The 15,897-nt window shown below is 35.6% G+C and overlaps 1 protein-coding gene across 1 annotated transcript in view; it reads right to left on the bottom strand.

Moving 5' to 3' along the window:
• LOC150088215 (prolyl 4-hydroxylase subunit alpha-1-like) overlaps positions 1-15,897 on the bottom strand; it is a 244,939-nt gene that overhangs the window by 192,324 nt on the left and 36,718 nt on the right. Inside the window, exon 3 of the mRNA XM_090370629.1 lies at positions 11,181-11,387. Coding sequence (XP_090226755.1) covers positions 11,181-11,362 — 182 coding nt within the window. The 5' untranslated portion in view covers positions 11,363-11,387. The remainder of the gene's footprint in view (positions 1-11,180; positions 11,388-15,897) is intronic.

The following is a 15,897-nucleotide window of genomic DNA, read 5'->3' as shown; positions in this document are numbered from 1 at the left end:
ACACAGTAAGATGGTTGAAAATAATGAAAATGCTGAAAGTTCAGAGGACAAGTTTAGCCCGTCTGAGAGAGAGATGAATCAGACTTCTAATTCTCTGCTTCTTAAGAGTACCTGGCAAATCCTCCTCAAAGAAAAATAAGTCCAAGAGGAGGTCCAGAGTTTGTCCTCTGTGCTCCTTTTGCTCTCCTCTTCCCACACAGAAGAATAGTAACTGTATATCACCTTCCATAGACCATAATCACTCAGCTTCCACCTTGGACCAAAGCATCTCTACACCAACAGCTGCCTCCATCCTCGAATCAATGGTAAACTCCACCTCAACTGCAGCCTTACCTTCAGATCCAGACACTCCTGTGGCTGCTGCTCCTGAGACATGAGTCTCCTCAGGTGCTCACCAGACTCCATCAGCTCTGCCACCTCAACCTGCCCCAGCAGGCTCCTTGGCAACACCATCTGCTCTACTACTCATCACTACCATCTGCTCTGGACCAAGTGGTCTCACCTGGGATCCCACCATCCAGTATGCTCGCCATTCCTGCACCACCTTTTTTAGCCGCCCACCCCTTTAACGAGGGAGACACCACCTCCCTCCATCAGATCATCTCAGTCTTGCACAGGAACTTGGTGGCACTCCTCAATCAAGACTCCAAAAGATTCACCAAAACCACTGGAAACTATGTCCAGGAACTTTGGACAAGCCTAGAAACAATCACAACTGCTCTTCTAATCGAGAATGAGAAGCTAAAAGCTGTTAACGAAGAAATCAAGACAAGATCTACAATACTGGAAAAGGCCCCGATCAGGAACTGGGCCTAACCACAGAACCTGAACTATCTACAGTACCTTCCTATGCCAGTGCTGTACTTAAGAACTTTCTAACCTATAAACTGGGTGCCTCTATCCAGGGGCAACCACCACAAACCAGTTGACAGAACCCCCAGTATATAAGAAAGAGAACCCTGATAAAACAGCCAAATCTGGTGGTCATCAGACCCATTAACTCCAAAGAATCACATACAAGTGAACAAATCAAGACCAAAATAATGACAGTGTTGAAAGATGATCTCAAAACTGCAAAAATAAATTGAAACAGAAACTAAAAAAGAAGCTAACAAAATTATGACCAATGCAAAAATAACGACGATGGGTTTAAAGGCAGAGGCACCAAAAAAAGCTGGGCCCATCTATCATCATTTTTGACTCAGTGACAACCTGACCCCACAGCAACTCACTAAGCAACTCACTAAGCAACTATAGGAACTTGCATGAGTACTTCCCAGACTTAGAGGCAGATGCCTTAATCACACCTAAATACTCGAAAAAAGTCAAACGAGAAGGAGGCCAATACTGGATTGTTCACCATGGCTTGAAAGGTCCTAAACAATCAAGCAAGGGTATACATCGCTAGGGTATACAACTGGGGCAGCCACAGCTTTCGCGAACATGTGGCTGTGCCTAAATGCTACAAGTGTTGCAGGTTTGGCCATACCTCACACACTTGTACGCAGACAGTGCAAATGTGCGGCCATTGTGCTGAAAAAAGGCCACAAATTTAACAGCTAACCTAACAAAACCAAAGATCCTGTTTGTGTAAACTGTAAAAGTTTCAAAATGGACTCAGCGGCTTCCGTCAGAGACAGAAAATGTTCAACATATATAAAAGCTGAGGGTTAGCATCAACAACGGATCGATTATGGGGAGATACCTTAAAAAATTTAACTTCAAAGAGGTAAAAATAATGCAAATTAACGCACAACAAGTCCGGGCTGTAGTCAGCCAAATCAGCATTCAGGCAGACAAGGACAACACGGATGTAATTATCCTGCAAGAGCCATATGCCCATAAGAAAAAGGTCAGAGGCTATCCCTTGACCCACAAAGCCATCCAGGTGGAAGGGGAAACCAAACCTTATCAGTGAATGAAAGATTTAAAGGGTGCTCTTACAAAGAAAGTTCTTCAAATTCTGCAAATTGCAGCATCTGCGAGGTGATCTGATTCAGATGTATAATTCAGATGTAAATTCAGATGTATAATGGATTGAGCAGGCTCAATGCTGATATGATTCTTCTTGTTGTTATTTGGTTTTTAGGAGCATTAGCAACTAAGGCCATATTGCTCTGGGATATGCGGTGGTCATTCCCTGACCTTTCTGCATCCTCCGTATTTGGTGGTGACATTCTTCTTCTTCTTGCTCAGATTACAAACCTGAGGGGGAATAACTAAAATTGAGGAAAGACAGTTGTCTAATAGATGTGTGGAAATTTGCCTTTAGCCAGAGGGTAGTTGATTGCTGGAACAAACTTTCATCTATTATTGTGGAAGTTGATAGCTTAAATAAATTCAAGGAAGAAGTGGACAAACTTTTGGAGCAAATGGATGGGTGAAATGGGAAGGTATTTTTATTTATTTATTTTTTTTGCTGATGTATACATTTGCTTTCTTGCATCATATACCTCTATTAAAGCTAATGCTAATTTAACTAGATAGATTCCATCAGTCCCAAGTGTCTTATTTACTTTTAGTTTCAACAGTTTCTCTTCCATTTTTTCTCAGTTATCACAAAATAACTCAGCTCTGTTTACATGAATGAATGTAGATGCAAAATGCAAAACCCTAACAAAGATAAAATTAAATTAAGTGATACACACTTAAGTGATATAAATATAGCTAGGAGAGCATATTAATGCTTCAAAAAAAAAAAAAAAAAAAAGAAAAGTAAGAAGTTCATCTTTTATTTTTTTTTATAATATTTCTTTAATTTTTTGTTATTGTCAATTTTGATTGGTTTTTGGGGTTTGTTGTTTTTTTTTTTTTTTTTTTCAGTTTTTCAGAAACATGTTGGATAGACAACTTGTGTTGAGACCTGCAAATCATCTATAGTTATACATTACTATGTGATGGACCAATCTGGTTCATCCTATTCCTTCTAGTGTTAACATAAATAAAGAATCCTCTGCTACTTTTCTTTGCATTCTTAGCTAAAGATTTCTTACAATTTGCCTTAGCTTGCCTAACCTTAGTGATTTGATTGTAGACTAGTTTGTATTTACTGTAGTTTACCGTGTGCCCTGAAATTCATCCCATGTATGTTTTTTTTCTCAGCTACTAGTCTCATCAGTTCATCTGACATTCATTTATGTCTAAACTTCGAAAAATATCTCTTAGTTCTCACCTCCAATGCCCTTGTTTAAATGTTGGAAAAGTGAATGAAGCAGGAAATTATCATTGCTTCCCTTTTTGCAATCATCTCTTTTCTGATTTTTAAACAAGGGTGTGTAAGTGGGGAGAGTGTGGAATGTTCACGCTATTCAGAATGCAGTGAATATGTTACCCAGAGAACCTTGTAGGGATAGGAAATATATCCCTCCTATACCCTTGTTTAAAAATCAGCAAAGAAATGATTAAACAGCACAAACAAGCAATGATAATTTTCTACTTCTTAAACAAGGGTATGGAGAGAATATATCTGCTAACCCTCAAAGTTGCCTGGGTAACATATTCACTGCATTCTGGATAGAGTGAATAAGGCATTCACTTATGGGTTATGTTTCTATGAGTTCTATATTTCTGTCTCTAACTAAAATTGTGAAGAAAACTTTTCTAACAAAATATAAATAAAATACAATAAATAACTTTACTTATTTTGAATTGCTGGTTTTTACAAATCATCTTCATTATCCTTTTTGCCAAAACAATCTTTCAAATGTAAGAGTTTATGGTATCAATGTAGTAGTAATAAAAGTTGAAAATAAGGTGAAAAGTGTTGATATTTCGGGCTTTTACCAACACAAACTAGTAAATCCTGGGATTTACCATATTTAAGGTTTTTATAGTATCATACATAAATAGAAGGAGAAGATATTGCTGCTTCAAAACCAAAAAAAAAAAAAAATAAATAAATAAAAAAGAGTTTATATTGATGTTTTTTTTATTTATTATTATTATTTTTAATTATGGTTTAATTTTTGACATTAATTTTATTACAGCAATGGGAAATCGAGTCAAACACAATAAGAAATTAATATTTAAAATAAATATTTAATATTTTAACTTAATATTTAAATCAAAATATTAATATTAATATTTTGATTTAATATTTAAAAATATTAATTATGTATAATGTTTAAATTATACATAATTAATATTTTTATGTATAAAGTTATAATTTTAATTTCAACATTTTGTAAGAAACTCACTCCACTGATCCCACCCTTGTGGAAAACTAATTACAAGAAGCCCCCCACATTCAGAAACCGGTCATAAAAATATTAAGTAAGATTTTGAATGTACACCATTCTAATTTCTGTAATTGAATTTTTAACAGAATAAATTCTACTTAACCCTTAAGCAGTAATGTCGTTAATTTTTGAGGATCACACACACATTCAGAAAACGTAACTCCATTTATAATCATAAAAATCAGCAAGGTATAATTCAAAATTGTTCACTTTTTGATACCATCTTTACCATCTTCATTTTCAAATCTGCAAAATTATGAAAAATCTAATTTTTTTTTCGACAAATATATTTTTAAAAAATAAAATCTTCTTTCCAGCACTTCATGCATGTATTTTATCACCACCCTTATGTGAGAGTTATCTTCACTGTTGGTTAAGATAACTCCAGGTATATGAAATGTAAATTGAGAGATCTACATGCCTTCAACATTGTATGCCAGCCAGACTCTTCAATAACAGGAGTGTAAGAACTGGAGGTGCTGCCATAAAATGTAAATATTTCAATATTGGATGCAAGAGATACAGCTAATTTAAAATTTTTGTTTTGAAACATGTGCATATAATTATTGAGAATAGTAGTAGTAGTAGTAGTGGCATGTGATGCAAGAAAGCAATGATGACCTTATGCAGCATCAGCCAAAAAAAAAAAAATCATACCATTGCCTCCAAATGCCTGTCCAGTTCCTCCTTAAATTTATTTAACCTATCAACTTCCACAACGACAGATGGAAGTTTGTTCCAGCAATTAACCACCCGCTGGCTAAAGGCAAATTTCCGCACATCTATTCTACATCTGTCTTTTCTTAATTTGAATTTATGACCCCTTAGGTTCGTAATCTGAACAAGTGGAAGGATCCCATCAGAATTCAGCGTGCTCAACCCATTCAATGCCTTATATACCTCAATCAGATCACCGCGCAGGTGCCTAGTCTCCAGCCACTGCAATTTGCAGAACTTAAGCCTCTCTTGGTAAGAGGATTCCTTCATTCCCCTCACCAATCTTGTTGCCCTTCTCTGTACACGCTCAAGTAAATCTACATCCTTCCTAAAATGAGGGCTCCAGACCTGTACGCAGTACTCAAGGTGTGGCCTGACCATTGCCTTATACAGAGGGATAATCACCTCCTTTTCCCTGCTAGCAAAATTCCTATATATCATTGACAAAACCCCATGACCTGCCCTGGCAACCTGTCTGCATTGCTCAGAAAACTTCGTATCTGACTGCACAATTACTCCCAGGTCTTTTTCATTTTCTACCACCTTATGTGTAGTACCACACAGTTGGTACGTTTCTCTGGGGTTACTTCTACCCATATGCAGTACTTTGCATTTGTCACGGTTAAACTTCAGTTGCCACTTCTTAGCCCATCTGCCCAAATTATCTAGATCCTGTTGCAGTAGCACACTGCCATTACTGTCATTAACAACCCTGCCAACCTTTGTATCATCTGCAAACTTCGACATTAAGCCTGATATACCTTCATCAATATCATTGATAAATATACAAAACAACAGTGGACCTAACACCAAACCCTGTGGGACTCCACTAATAACATTAGTCCACGAAGAGCAGCACCCATTGATTACCACCCTCTGTCTTCTCCCACTTAACCATCCTTTTATCCATTGTAGCAACTTACCCTTAATACCATTCTGCTCCAATTTGTACAATAGTCTTCCATGCGCAACAGTGTCAAAAGCTTTCCTGAAATCCAAATATATGATATCAAAATTATTTTTTGCATCCAGTTCCTTTGTAACCACATCATAATATCCTATCAAATTTGTCAGAGAAGACTTTCCTTTAACAAACCCATGTTTCTGAATTATTGCTGCAGTCTTGTCTAGATGATCCTGCAATGCATCTTTAACCAGTGACTCAATTATTTTACCCAGAACAGAAGTTAAACTAACTGGTTTGTGTTAATTACTCGTGTGACCTTTCGATCCCCCCTTTGTGAACTGGGGATACATTTGCACATGTCCAGTCCATGGGAACCCTCCTCTGAGTCCAAGGATGCTCTCATAATTATGGCTAGGCGCCTCCGTAGCCAGGTGGGAAGGAGCAGCAGTGCGGAGCACACGCTTCTTGATTAGACCGGGGTTCGAGCCCGTCACCACCAAATACGGAGGATGCGGAAAGGTCATTCAGGGAATGACCACCACATTTCCCGGAGCAATATGGCCTTAGTTGCTAATGCTCCTAAAAAAAAAAAAAAAAAAAAAACAAAAAACAATAATTATGGCTAAGGGTTTGCTTAGTTGCTTTGCCGCCTCCTTTAATATAACTGGATAGATCCCATCCACCCCAGGTGCTTTTCTTATGTTTAACTTCAACAATTTCTCCTCCACTTTGCTTTCAGTTATTCCAAAATCATTAAGTATCCTGCTACAATTTGATAACCTTCTGCCATTTTCAAACCTTAATAATTCCTCATGTGTGAATGTAGATGCAAAATACTCATTCAGTTTGTTTGCTATCTGAGCAGGATCATCAACAGTCGAACCATCGCCTCCGTAGCCATGTGGGAAGGAGCAGCAATGCATAGCAAACGCTTCTTGGTTAGACCGGGGTTCGAGCCCGTCACCACCAAATACGGAAGATGCGGAAAGGTCAGGGAATGACCACTGCATATCCTGGAGCAATATGGCCTTAGTTGCTAATGCTCCTAAAAACCAAATAAACAAACAAACAGTCAAACCATCGATGTCAAGTGGACCAATCAGATTCATCCCCTTCCTTTTAGAGTTTATATAAGTAAAGAAATCCTTACTGTTTTTCTTAGCATCTTTTGCCAAGGATTTCTCGTAATCTGCCTTTGCCTGCCTAACCTCCTTTGTCACCTGATTACAGACTAGCTTATATCTGCCATAGGCTTCTGAGTCGCTTGATAATTTATATGCATCCCATCCATTTTACTTCTCTATTACAAGTCTCATTAGTTCATTAGATAACCATTTAGGCCTAAACCTTGAACAATATTTCTTAATAGGTGTGAAACTTTTAGTAGCTTCCACGATTAATTCCTTGAACGCTTCCCACTTAGAATTTACTGGTGGTAACATCGTCAGTTGATCCCACTGCACAGAATTTAAAAACTGTCAGAGAGCACTGTACTCACCTTTATGGAAGCAAAAACCCTTTCCTTTACCCCTGATGGTAATTAAATCTTTAAGTAAATCCCACATCAGTACACTGTGATCACTGCCACCTAGTGGTTCCTTTATCTGCAAATTCTTAATACACGAATGATCACTGCTGATAACCAGATCAAGAGCATTACTTTCTCTGGTTGCCTCTCGAACATGCTGCTGCAGAAAACAATCATCCAATAAATCCAATAGGCTTAACTTGATCTTACATTTCCCTGTTTGTGCAATATGTAATAGAGATTTCTACAATTTTTAATGGAGAAATCAAAGAAAACACTTTATTATTATTATTATTAGCCATATGGTGCAAGGAAGCCTGAGGCTTATGCTGCACCAGCCAAAAAAAATTTTAGTTACCCTAAGAAAAAGAGAGAGAGAGAAAAGGGAATCACCAAGGAAGAGAAGAACGATGATATCCAGCTTTTTTTGAGAAGTTGGGAATTTCAGATCTGTGGGGGCAGGTAGAAGAAAAGAACATCACATTTTCAAAACTCCAGTCTTCATTTTAAAATTTTAACAAATTCATGTATTTCAGTAATACAGTGAATTTCGGTTATTTGGGCCACTAGTTAATCGGGGCAGCCGTTTATTTGGCGCTAATCTTAAAAAACAGAACCCAATCGAGAAAATAGCCATGGTTTAATCATTCAACATGCCGTTTAATCGGGGCAGGAGACCGCAGCGCTGGAGATTACCCCACGATTGTCTCCGAGCGAAGCACGTGGTATGGTCAGATTTCTGGAGGTCACAACCATAAAACAATTAGCAGTCACCTGTTTATTGGGCTTTTCTGTTAGTGCAACCTATCATAAACGGATAGTAAACTCAATCTTATTGAATTTGCGATAATACCGACAGCTGGAATTCTGTGGGTTATTACGGTGAAATGTGTTTACACTTCCATGGAATCTTCAATCATATAAAAAAATTTATTTTCAAAATCTTCTCTTTATTCCTATTTTTAAAGCTTGTAACTTGTTACTCTGTTCTCACTTGCGCATATCGTGTTACTTGCAATTTGTGTGCGCCGTGTTCTTTGTTATTGATTGCTTATTTTTTTACTGTTTTAAATTTTAACCCCCACCCACAAATGTCAGTGAACAGAAATGTCAACTAGTTAGTATGTACGTATTCCAGTACGTATTAATTATTCCAATTATCACATATATTCTTCTGATTTTCACGTATCATTTAATTTTTTAATTGATAAGGTAATAAAGGGTAAATTTGTGTCTAATATATCTTTACTTTTATAGCCTGTGGATAACATTTCTCCTATTTTCGCTAATTAGAATCGCTGTTTAATAGAATTAAAATTCAATTCACAAACATGATCACAATAACCGGCGCTTACTACACATCGTATAGTGAACAGTACTTTACTATGGTGATGCCATCGTAACGTGATTTGATTGCACAGTGAACCAATTGTAAAGCAGGGAGTCCATTCTATTTTTAACTATATACGTGAAACTTTGAATAATTGGGGCAGCTGCTTAATTGGGCCAAAATGCACTAGTCCTGATATGTTCCAAATAACCGAAATCGATTGTATTTTTCGTATAAAAAAAAAAAAATTTTAATGAATATTTTCTGTTGCACTTATACACTCCAAATTTCAGGTTAGGTTGTCTATCTAATGAAAATGGACCTTCCTTAGTTAAAAATGAAATAAATACTGTCTTGCAGCTTCTCTACACAAAAAAAAAAAAAAAAAAAAAAAAAAGACGTATCAACAAAAAGCAAATATTCACATGGAGTCTGGATTCTAGGATCCTTTTAGCAAACCCAAAACTCAAACCAAGGAGATTAAGTTTGAAAAACTTTCATGAAAAAAATTTTTCATGATTATAAAATTTGTATGGTTAAAGTTGGCATCTGTATGGTCATATGAATATTCTACTATCACTTATTGCCACAGTTATGTCATCTAACTGTTCCCCCCCCCCAATATCCTAATGCTGTCACCAGGTTTGCCACCATATGAGGGGTGGAATGACAACTTATATGGTTTTTTATATGCATGGGGGAAGAATTTGTAGTCTCATTAGCATTAGCATAGGCATATGATGCAAGAAAGCAAGCTTATGCAGCATCAGCCAAAAAGAAAAAAAAAAAAAAACATGCTCCCATTTCACCCCTCCATTCGTTCCAAGTACCTATTCACCTCAGTCTTAAATTTATTTAGGCTAACAACTTCCACAACAAAGGATGGAAGTCTGTTCCACCAACCAACCACCCGCTGGCTAAAGGCAAACTTCCGCACATCTATCCTACATCTGTCTTTCCTCAATTTGAATTTATGCCCTCTCAAATGATTATTCTGAGCAAGAGGAAGAATTCCATCAGCATTGAGCATGCTCAAACCATTCAAGGCTTTATACACCTCAATCAGATCACCTCGCAGGTGCCTAGTCTCCAGACACTGTAAAACTTTAAAAACTTTCATGAAAAAAATGTTTCATGATTATAAAATTTGTATGGTTAAAGTTGGCATCTGTATGGTCGTATGAATATTCTACTATCACTTATTGTCACAGTTATGTCGTCTACTGTTCCCCCTCTTCTATGTCTTCATTGAGACATCCATATAACATTGTCTTAACTAATGTCACCCATATATAATATAAATTGTTTTCATTATGCATTATAACAGGATTACCTTTATTGTGTTTCAAGTGAAAGTTTCACATATATTCTATCTTTTATCACAATTTTTTTTTTCTTACTTATATTTCCTGTTCTCTATTCTCTTACTGTTGTTATTTTTGCAGCTAATGTGTATCCATCAACATGTTTCTACTACTGGATTGCTTTATTTATTATTCATTTATTTCCAATATATAAATACTGTTTTCCCTATTTAGTTTATTCCTTTACAAATCAAGATAATAATAATAATTCAATATCCAGGTGTTCTTGGTTACAGTGAAAAATGGACATATACAATGCCGGATGTGCAGAAATTATCCCTTTCGTCCACTTATACAAATGAATAGGAAAGTTATGCTATGTTGTGTTTTACCTAAAAGATATTACAGACACTTTTGCAATTCACCTGTACATCATAGTGAGCTGTAATGACAAGTGAAATAAATCACAGAAGAAAATCAAACATTTTATTTTCAGTCTGTGAAAAGTTTTGTAGGAGAAAATTTTTAAATTTTTCTCCTACAAGACTTTTCACAGACTGAAAATAAATGTGCTTTTGTGTTAGTGATTTCATATTAACAGTGACTAATGTGCTTTTGTGTTAGTGATTTCATATTAACACAAACACCCAGGTCCTTTTAAAAAGTTCCAGTCAAAAAAGGACAAATTAATATCCAATCAAACTGTGCACATTGTATCCTATTAACAAAGTTAATAGGATACAATGTGCACAGTAATAAACAGACATTTGAGGAAATTCTGCATCAGGTGAAAATAGTAGCTGAAAACAGTAATTGAATCAAGAAAAGTGTATGGGATTAAATAAAGACTATATTTTTTTGAGGATATGATAGATAAAATATATAACTTTCAAATCACATTAAAAATAAAAATTTATTTTTATTTTTTTAAAAACTTTTTTAAATAAAAACTTTTTTATACTTATATTAAAAAAAGGGCTAAATATACAAATATGAGTAAATCTGAAATCACTAACATGAAGACTAATGTGCTTTTGTGTTAGTGATTTCATATTAACACAAACACCCAGGTCCTTTTAAAAAGTTCCAGTCAAAAAAGGACAAATTAATATCCAATCTAAATTTCATCTACAATTAACTGAAAACTAGAACTTACTTTCGAATTTGTTGCAACCTCTGTTCCTCAACTTGCAAATATTTTTCCAGTGTTTTCACTACTTCTCCTTCTGTATAAAGAAGTGTTTCTAAATCTACTACTGCTGTAAACAGTTCAGCACTTATTGTAACACATAAAAGAAGCTTAACTAAGATGAGAACCAGCAGGACACAACTTCCCATATTTTAACTGCCAATGTGTGAAAATCTAAAATGAAAGTATTAAAATGAAATAGTTAAAATTCCATTAATAAAAAATACTATAACAGTATTTGTTAACAGCAAAAGTTATTTTATAGTTATAGTCAAAGGTCGCTGTAACTGTAATATAGTTTTTCACTTGTTCAAAATTTTATCTAAAGTTAACAGAAATTTATTGTGTGCTATGATTTGCTTCTAGACATGTAGACTAAACTACAGCTTCACCTTATCTTAAAAACAAGTACTACTAAATCTACCTACTATTCTTAATATCAGCATAAATTTTTAAAAAATTTTTGAACTTCAAAAATGGAGTTCATTGTTTAACACAAAGCCAGTCGGTACTGCTCAGATGATTTCATGTCAGTACTCCTAGGTTGTTTTCCTTATAAACCACTCTGAGGCTAGTTTTACCCAAACAGTATATTATTATATGATTCCAGAATTACTGCTACCCAAATCGTATTTTATTCCAGAATTACTTTTACTCAAATGGTATATTATTCCAGAATTACTGCTATCCAAATGCAACATTTGCATTTATCAATGTTAAATCTCAACTGCCATTACTGAGCCTATCTGCATAATTTATACCAATTCTGTTGAAGTAGCATATTCTGATCAGTGTAATTAACAATGCACTGCTAAAGCAGCATCTGACAGATACCATTTTTTTTTTTTTAATTTGTAAATGAAATCAAATCCTCCTGTGTACCTTTGCTCAACAATATTCTCTAACTGATTATGCTCTCTAAATTTTCTGTTTTCATTTCAATATATGATGAATTATGAGAAGTTATTTTTTGTTTGACATTTAACATATTTCAGGTAAGAAAAGGTGGCTATTTTTCTTGTAGCAACTCTCACTCACATGTGGCAACTGTGAGATGCCAGCAACAGCTTCGGTTTCACAAGCTAAATGCAAATACCTAACAAAAACAGTCACTCACATGGAATCTGTTTCAATTTGGGGGATTAATGATAGTCAAAATTAAAAAAATAATAATAAAAACAGTCTTTATTATTATTATTGGTTTCTTTCCTTTTTTTGCTCGATATTTTATAAATACTTGGATTTCAGGAATGCTTTTGATACTGTTGCACATGGAAGACTGCTGTACAAATTGGAGAGGTATGGAATTAAGGGTAAATTGCTACAATAGATAAAAGGATGGTTGAGTGGGAGACAACAGAGAGTGGTAATCAATGGACACTGCTCCTGCTCTTCGTGGACAAATGTTATTAGTGGAATTCCCGTGGACAAATATTATTAGTGGAGTTCCCTAGGGTTTGGGGCTGGGTCCATTGTTGTTTGTATATTTATCAATGATATTGATGAAGGTATATCAGGTTTAATGTGCAAGTTTGCAGATGATACAAAGGTTGGCAGGATTGTTAATGACAGTAAAGACAGTATGCTACTCCAACTGGATCTAGATAAGTTGGGAAAATGGGCTTTGAAGTGGCAACTGAAGTTTAACATTGACAAATGCAAAGTACTGCATATGGGTAGCAATAACCCAAGAGAAATGCACCAACTGTGTGGTACTACACTCAGGGCAGTGGAAAGTTAAAAATACCTGGGGGTAATTGTGCAGTCAAATATGAAGTTCGTTGAGCAGTGCAGACAGGCTGCCAGGGCAGGTCATGGAGTCTTGTCAATGATATATAGGAATTTTGCTAGCAGGGACAGGGAGGTGATTATCCTATTATACAAGGCAATGGTCAGGCAACACCTAGAGTACTGTGTACAGGTCTGGAGGCCTCATTTTAGGAAGGATGTAGAGTTGCTAGAATGAGTACAAAGAAGGGCAAGATTGGTGAGGGAAACAAAGGGGTGCTCTTACCAAGAAAGGTTACAGTCCTGCAAATTGCAGTGCCTGGAAAGTAGACACCTGCCAGGTGATCTGATTGAGGTGTATAAGGCCTTGAATGGGTTGAGCAAGCTGAATGCTGATGGGATTCTTCCTCTTGCTCAGACTAAGAACCTCAGGGGGCACAGTTTCAAATTGAAGAAAGATAGTTGTAGAATAGATGTGCAGAAATTTGCCTTTAGCCAGCGGATAGTTGATTGGTGGAACAGGCTTCCATCTTTTGTTGTGGAAGCTAATAGCCTAAATAAATTTAAGGCTGTGCTGGATAGGCATTTGGAACGAATGGAGGGCTGAAATGGGAGGGTTTTTTTTTTTTGTCTGATGCTGCATAAGCTTGCTTGCTTGCATCGTATGCCTCTACTAATGCTAATGCTAAATGAGTTTAGCAAATCATAAGTAATATCATTTCAATCAGAGAAAAAGCTAAATTAATATGTGGTGTCTCACAGACATAATGTGGGTATATTTGTTCCATTTAAGATGAAACAGAGGTTTGACCACCGTGCTAACCTTTGTACAAAGGTTCACAGGGTGGTTAATGATAATATATTAATACCTGGGATACAAATATGCTTGATGTTTGATATATAAAAAAATTGTAGTTTCGTCATGCTTTCATAAATTTCTTTACCTTATCTGCAAAAGGCCAACTCAATACAATGAAGTACAAAAGAACAGAAAAAATTTAAAAAACATACCTAAAGGAAAACAAGGATGTTGCGAAATTGGAGCACAAGGCCATCAAATTTTTGACAAAAGAAAGGAATGGCCTGAAAGTTATTCATGAACACGATTGAATGGTGCATTCAGCTAATCTGATAGTTATAAATAGATGAAAGCTGTATATTGTGAAGCCACCACCCCTTCTGAATACTAGATAAAACTTTGGTCTAAGCAAATTTATTGGGGTTAAAAATCCATAGAAAGTAATTCCATGTTTAGGATGCCCAATGGAAGCAACAATGTTATTAAAGTGTTAAAACATATTAAAGCGTTATGACTACCAGAGAATGTGATAATTCTTTCAGATCTGTACCAACCACCCTCCATAATCACATGGCCATGTCAAAGGTCAGTTTCTGCTGGGTAACAAGAATGCTTCAGAAATGGTGAAAGGATCAAATTTTAAAGGAAAGTTTACACACTTATGATACAGATTCACAAGGGTTTCTTTCAAGAACTATAAGTAGTGATGAAATGTGGAATCACCACGATGGAAACACCATGGGTTGCTACCACCCACAGGACTCAACTCTCCACTGTAAGGGCATGGCCATCATTTTTTGGGCTATGGGAGGAATTCTTTTTCCTCCCATAGCCCAAATCAAAAGCTATGCCAATGCTGTTGTCGTCAAAAATTTAAGATGGGTCATACAGGAAACGAGAAGAGGAAACTGACATAAGGTGACTTGCTTCTTCGTGGCAATACTCTCACATACAAATCCCATAAGGCAATTACTGCTTGGAGAAATTTCAGTATCCAGGAGTTAAACTAACCAGATACAGTCCACACATGACATCATCCAGTGATTATTTACTCTTTCAGATGACTTCAAAAATGTTCCAAAAACATGAAGACCTGGTGACGATGACCTCAAAAAAGCAGTAAATGGCTTTTTCCCAGATATTTCCTCTTTGCTCTCAAAATGGAAGATGTGTAATATTACCTGTACCATACTTAGCAACAATACAGATAATTTATTTATTTTATTTAAATCCTAAATGTGATTAAAATTTTTAAAAATTAGGCCATGTTATTTTTTTATTAACAAGGTAGATAACTTCTTGTGTGACCTTGTGTCATTATCAAACTTGATATTCCTATAATGATACCATTAAAAAATAATAAAAACAGTGAGGGCCTGACACGAACTTCTGTGGTATCCCACTCAGCACATTTGCACATGAAGAGCAGGGGCCATTTATAATTACACTTTGTTGCTTCCACTTAACCATCCTTTTATTGCTAGTAGTAAGTCTCTAATGACACAATTCTCTGGTTTATACAATATAATGTAATAGTAATTGCAATTAATATCAATTAATATACTGCTATAACCTGCTAAGTCTGCAGAATGTAGAACAGTATCAAAGACTTCAATGAAATATAAATAGAGCAAAACTCTGTGATTGCATTTTTCTGGATGGTGACAGAAAAAGTTGAAAATTGTGAAAAGTGTTAATTCAGGGAAATAATAAATCAAAGGAATAATTGACTAAGGTAAAGAAAGCCAACATGAGAACCATGGCAAACTTCAGGAAACTTACCAGCAAACTGGTTTGCGTCTGCCGCAATTTCTTCCTGTATTGTCGGTAAACAGATGGTGTGTGTTATCATTAGCAGCAGTATAAGTCGAGAATGATATGTTGATTGACATGTAGGTGTAACAGGTGATGAAATGATTAGTTTTTTCTCATTATTAAAAGCAGATTATTGGAGTTCATGAGTGTTTTCACTATTAAAAAAACTACATTATTGATTTCTTTGTTTTCCTGATTTCATAACCTTAAGGGAATTAAGGTGAGGTTTCATAATCCAACCTTAAAGAATATGTTAGGAAAAAAGAAAAAAAGTTTCTTTATTTTGCTTTATATTTCATAACCTGACCTTAAATGTTAGGTTAGGAAAAGGCTTCCTTACCT

Source organism: Mastigoproctus giganteus, chromosome 3 (assembly GCF_048544385.1).
Source record: "Mastigoproctus giganteus isolate SK-2022 chromosome 3, ASM4854438v1, whole genome shotgun sequence".
NCBI classification, from domain to species: domain Eukaryota; kingdom Metazoa; phylum Arthropoda; class Arachnida; order Uropygi; family Thelyphonidae; genus Mastigoproctus; species Mastigoproctus giganteus.
Note: the sequence above shows the minus strand (reverse complement) of the source record. Positions and strands in the feature narration are given on the sequence as shown.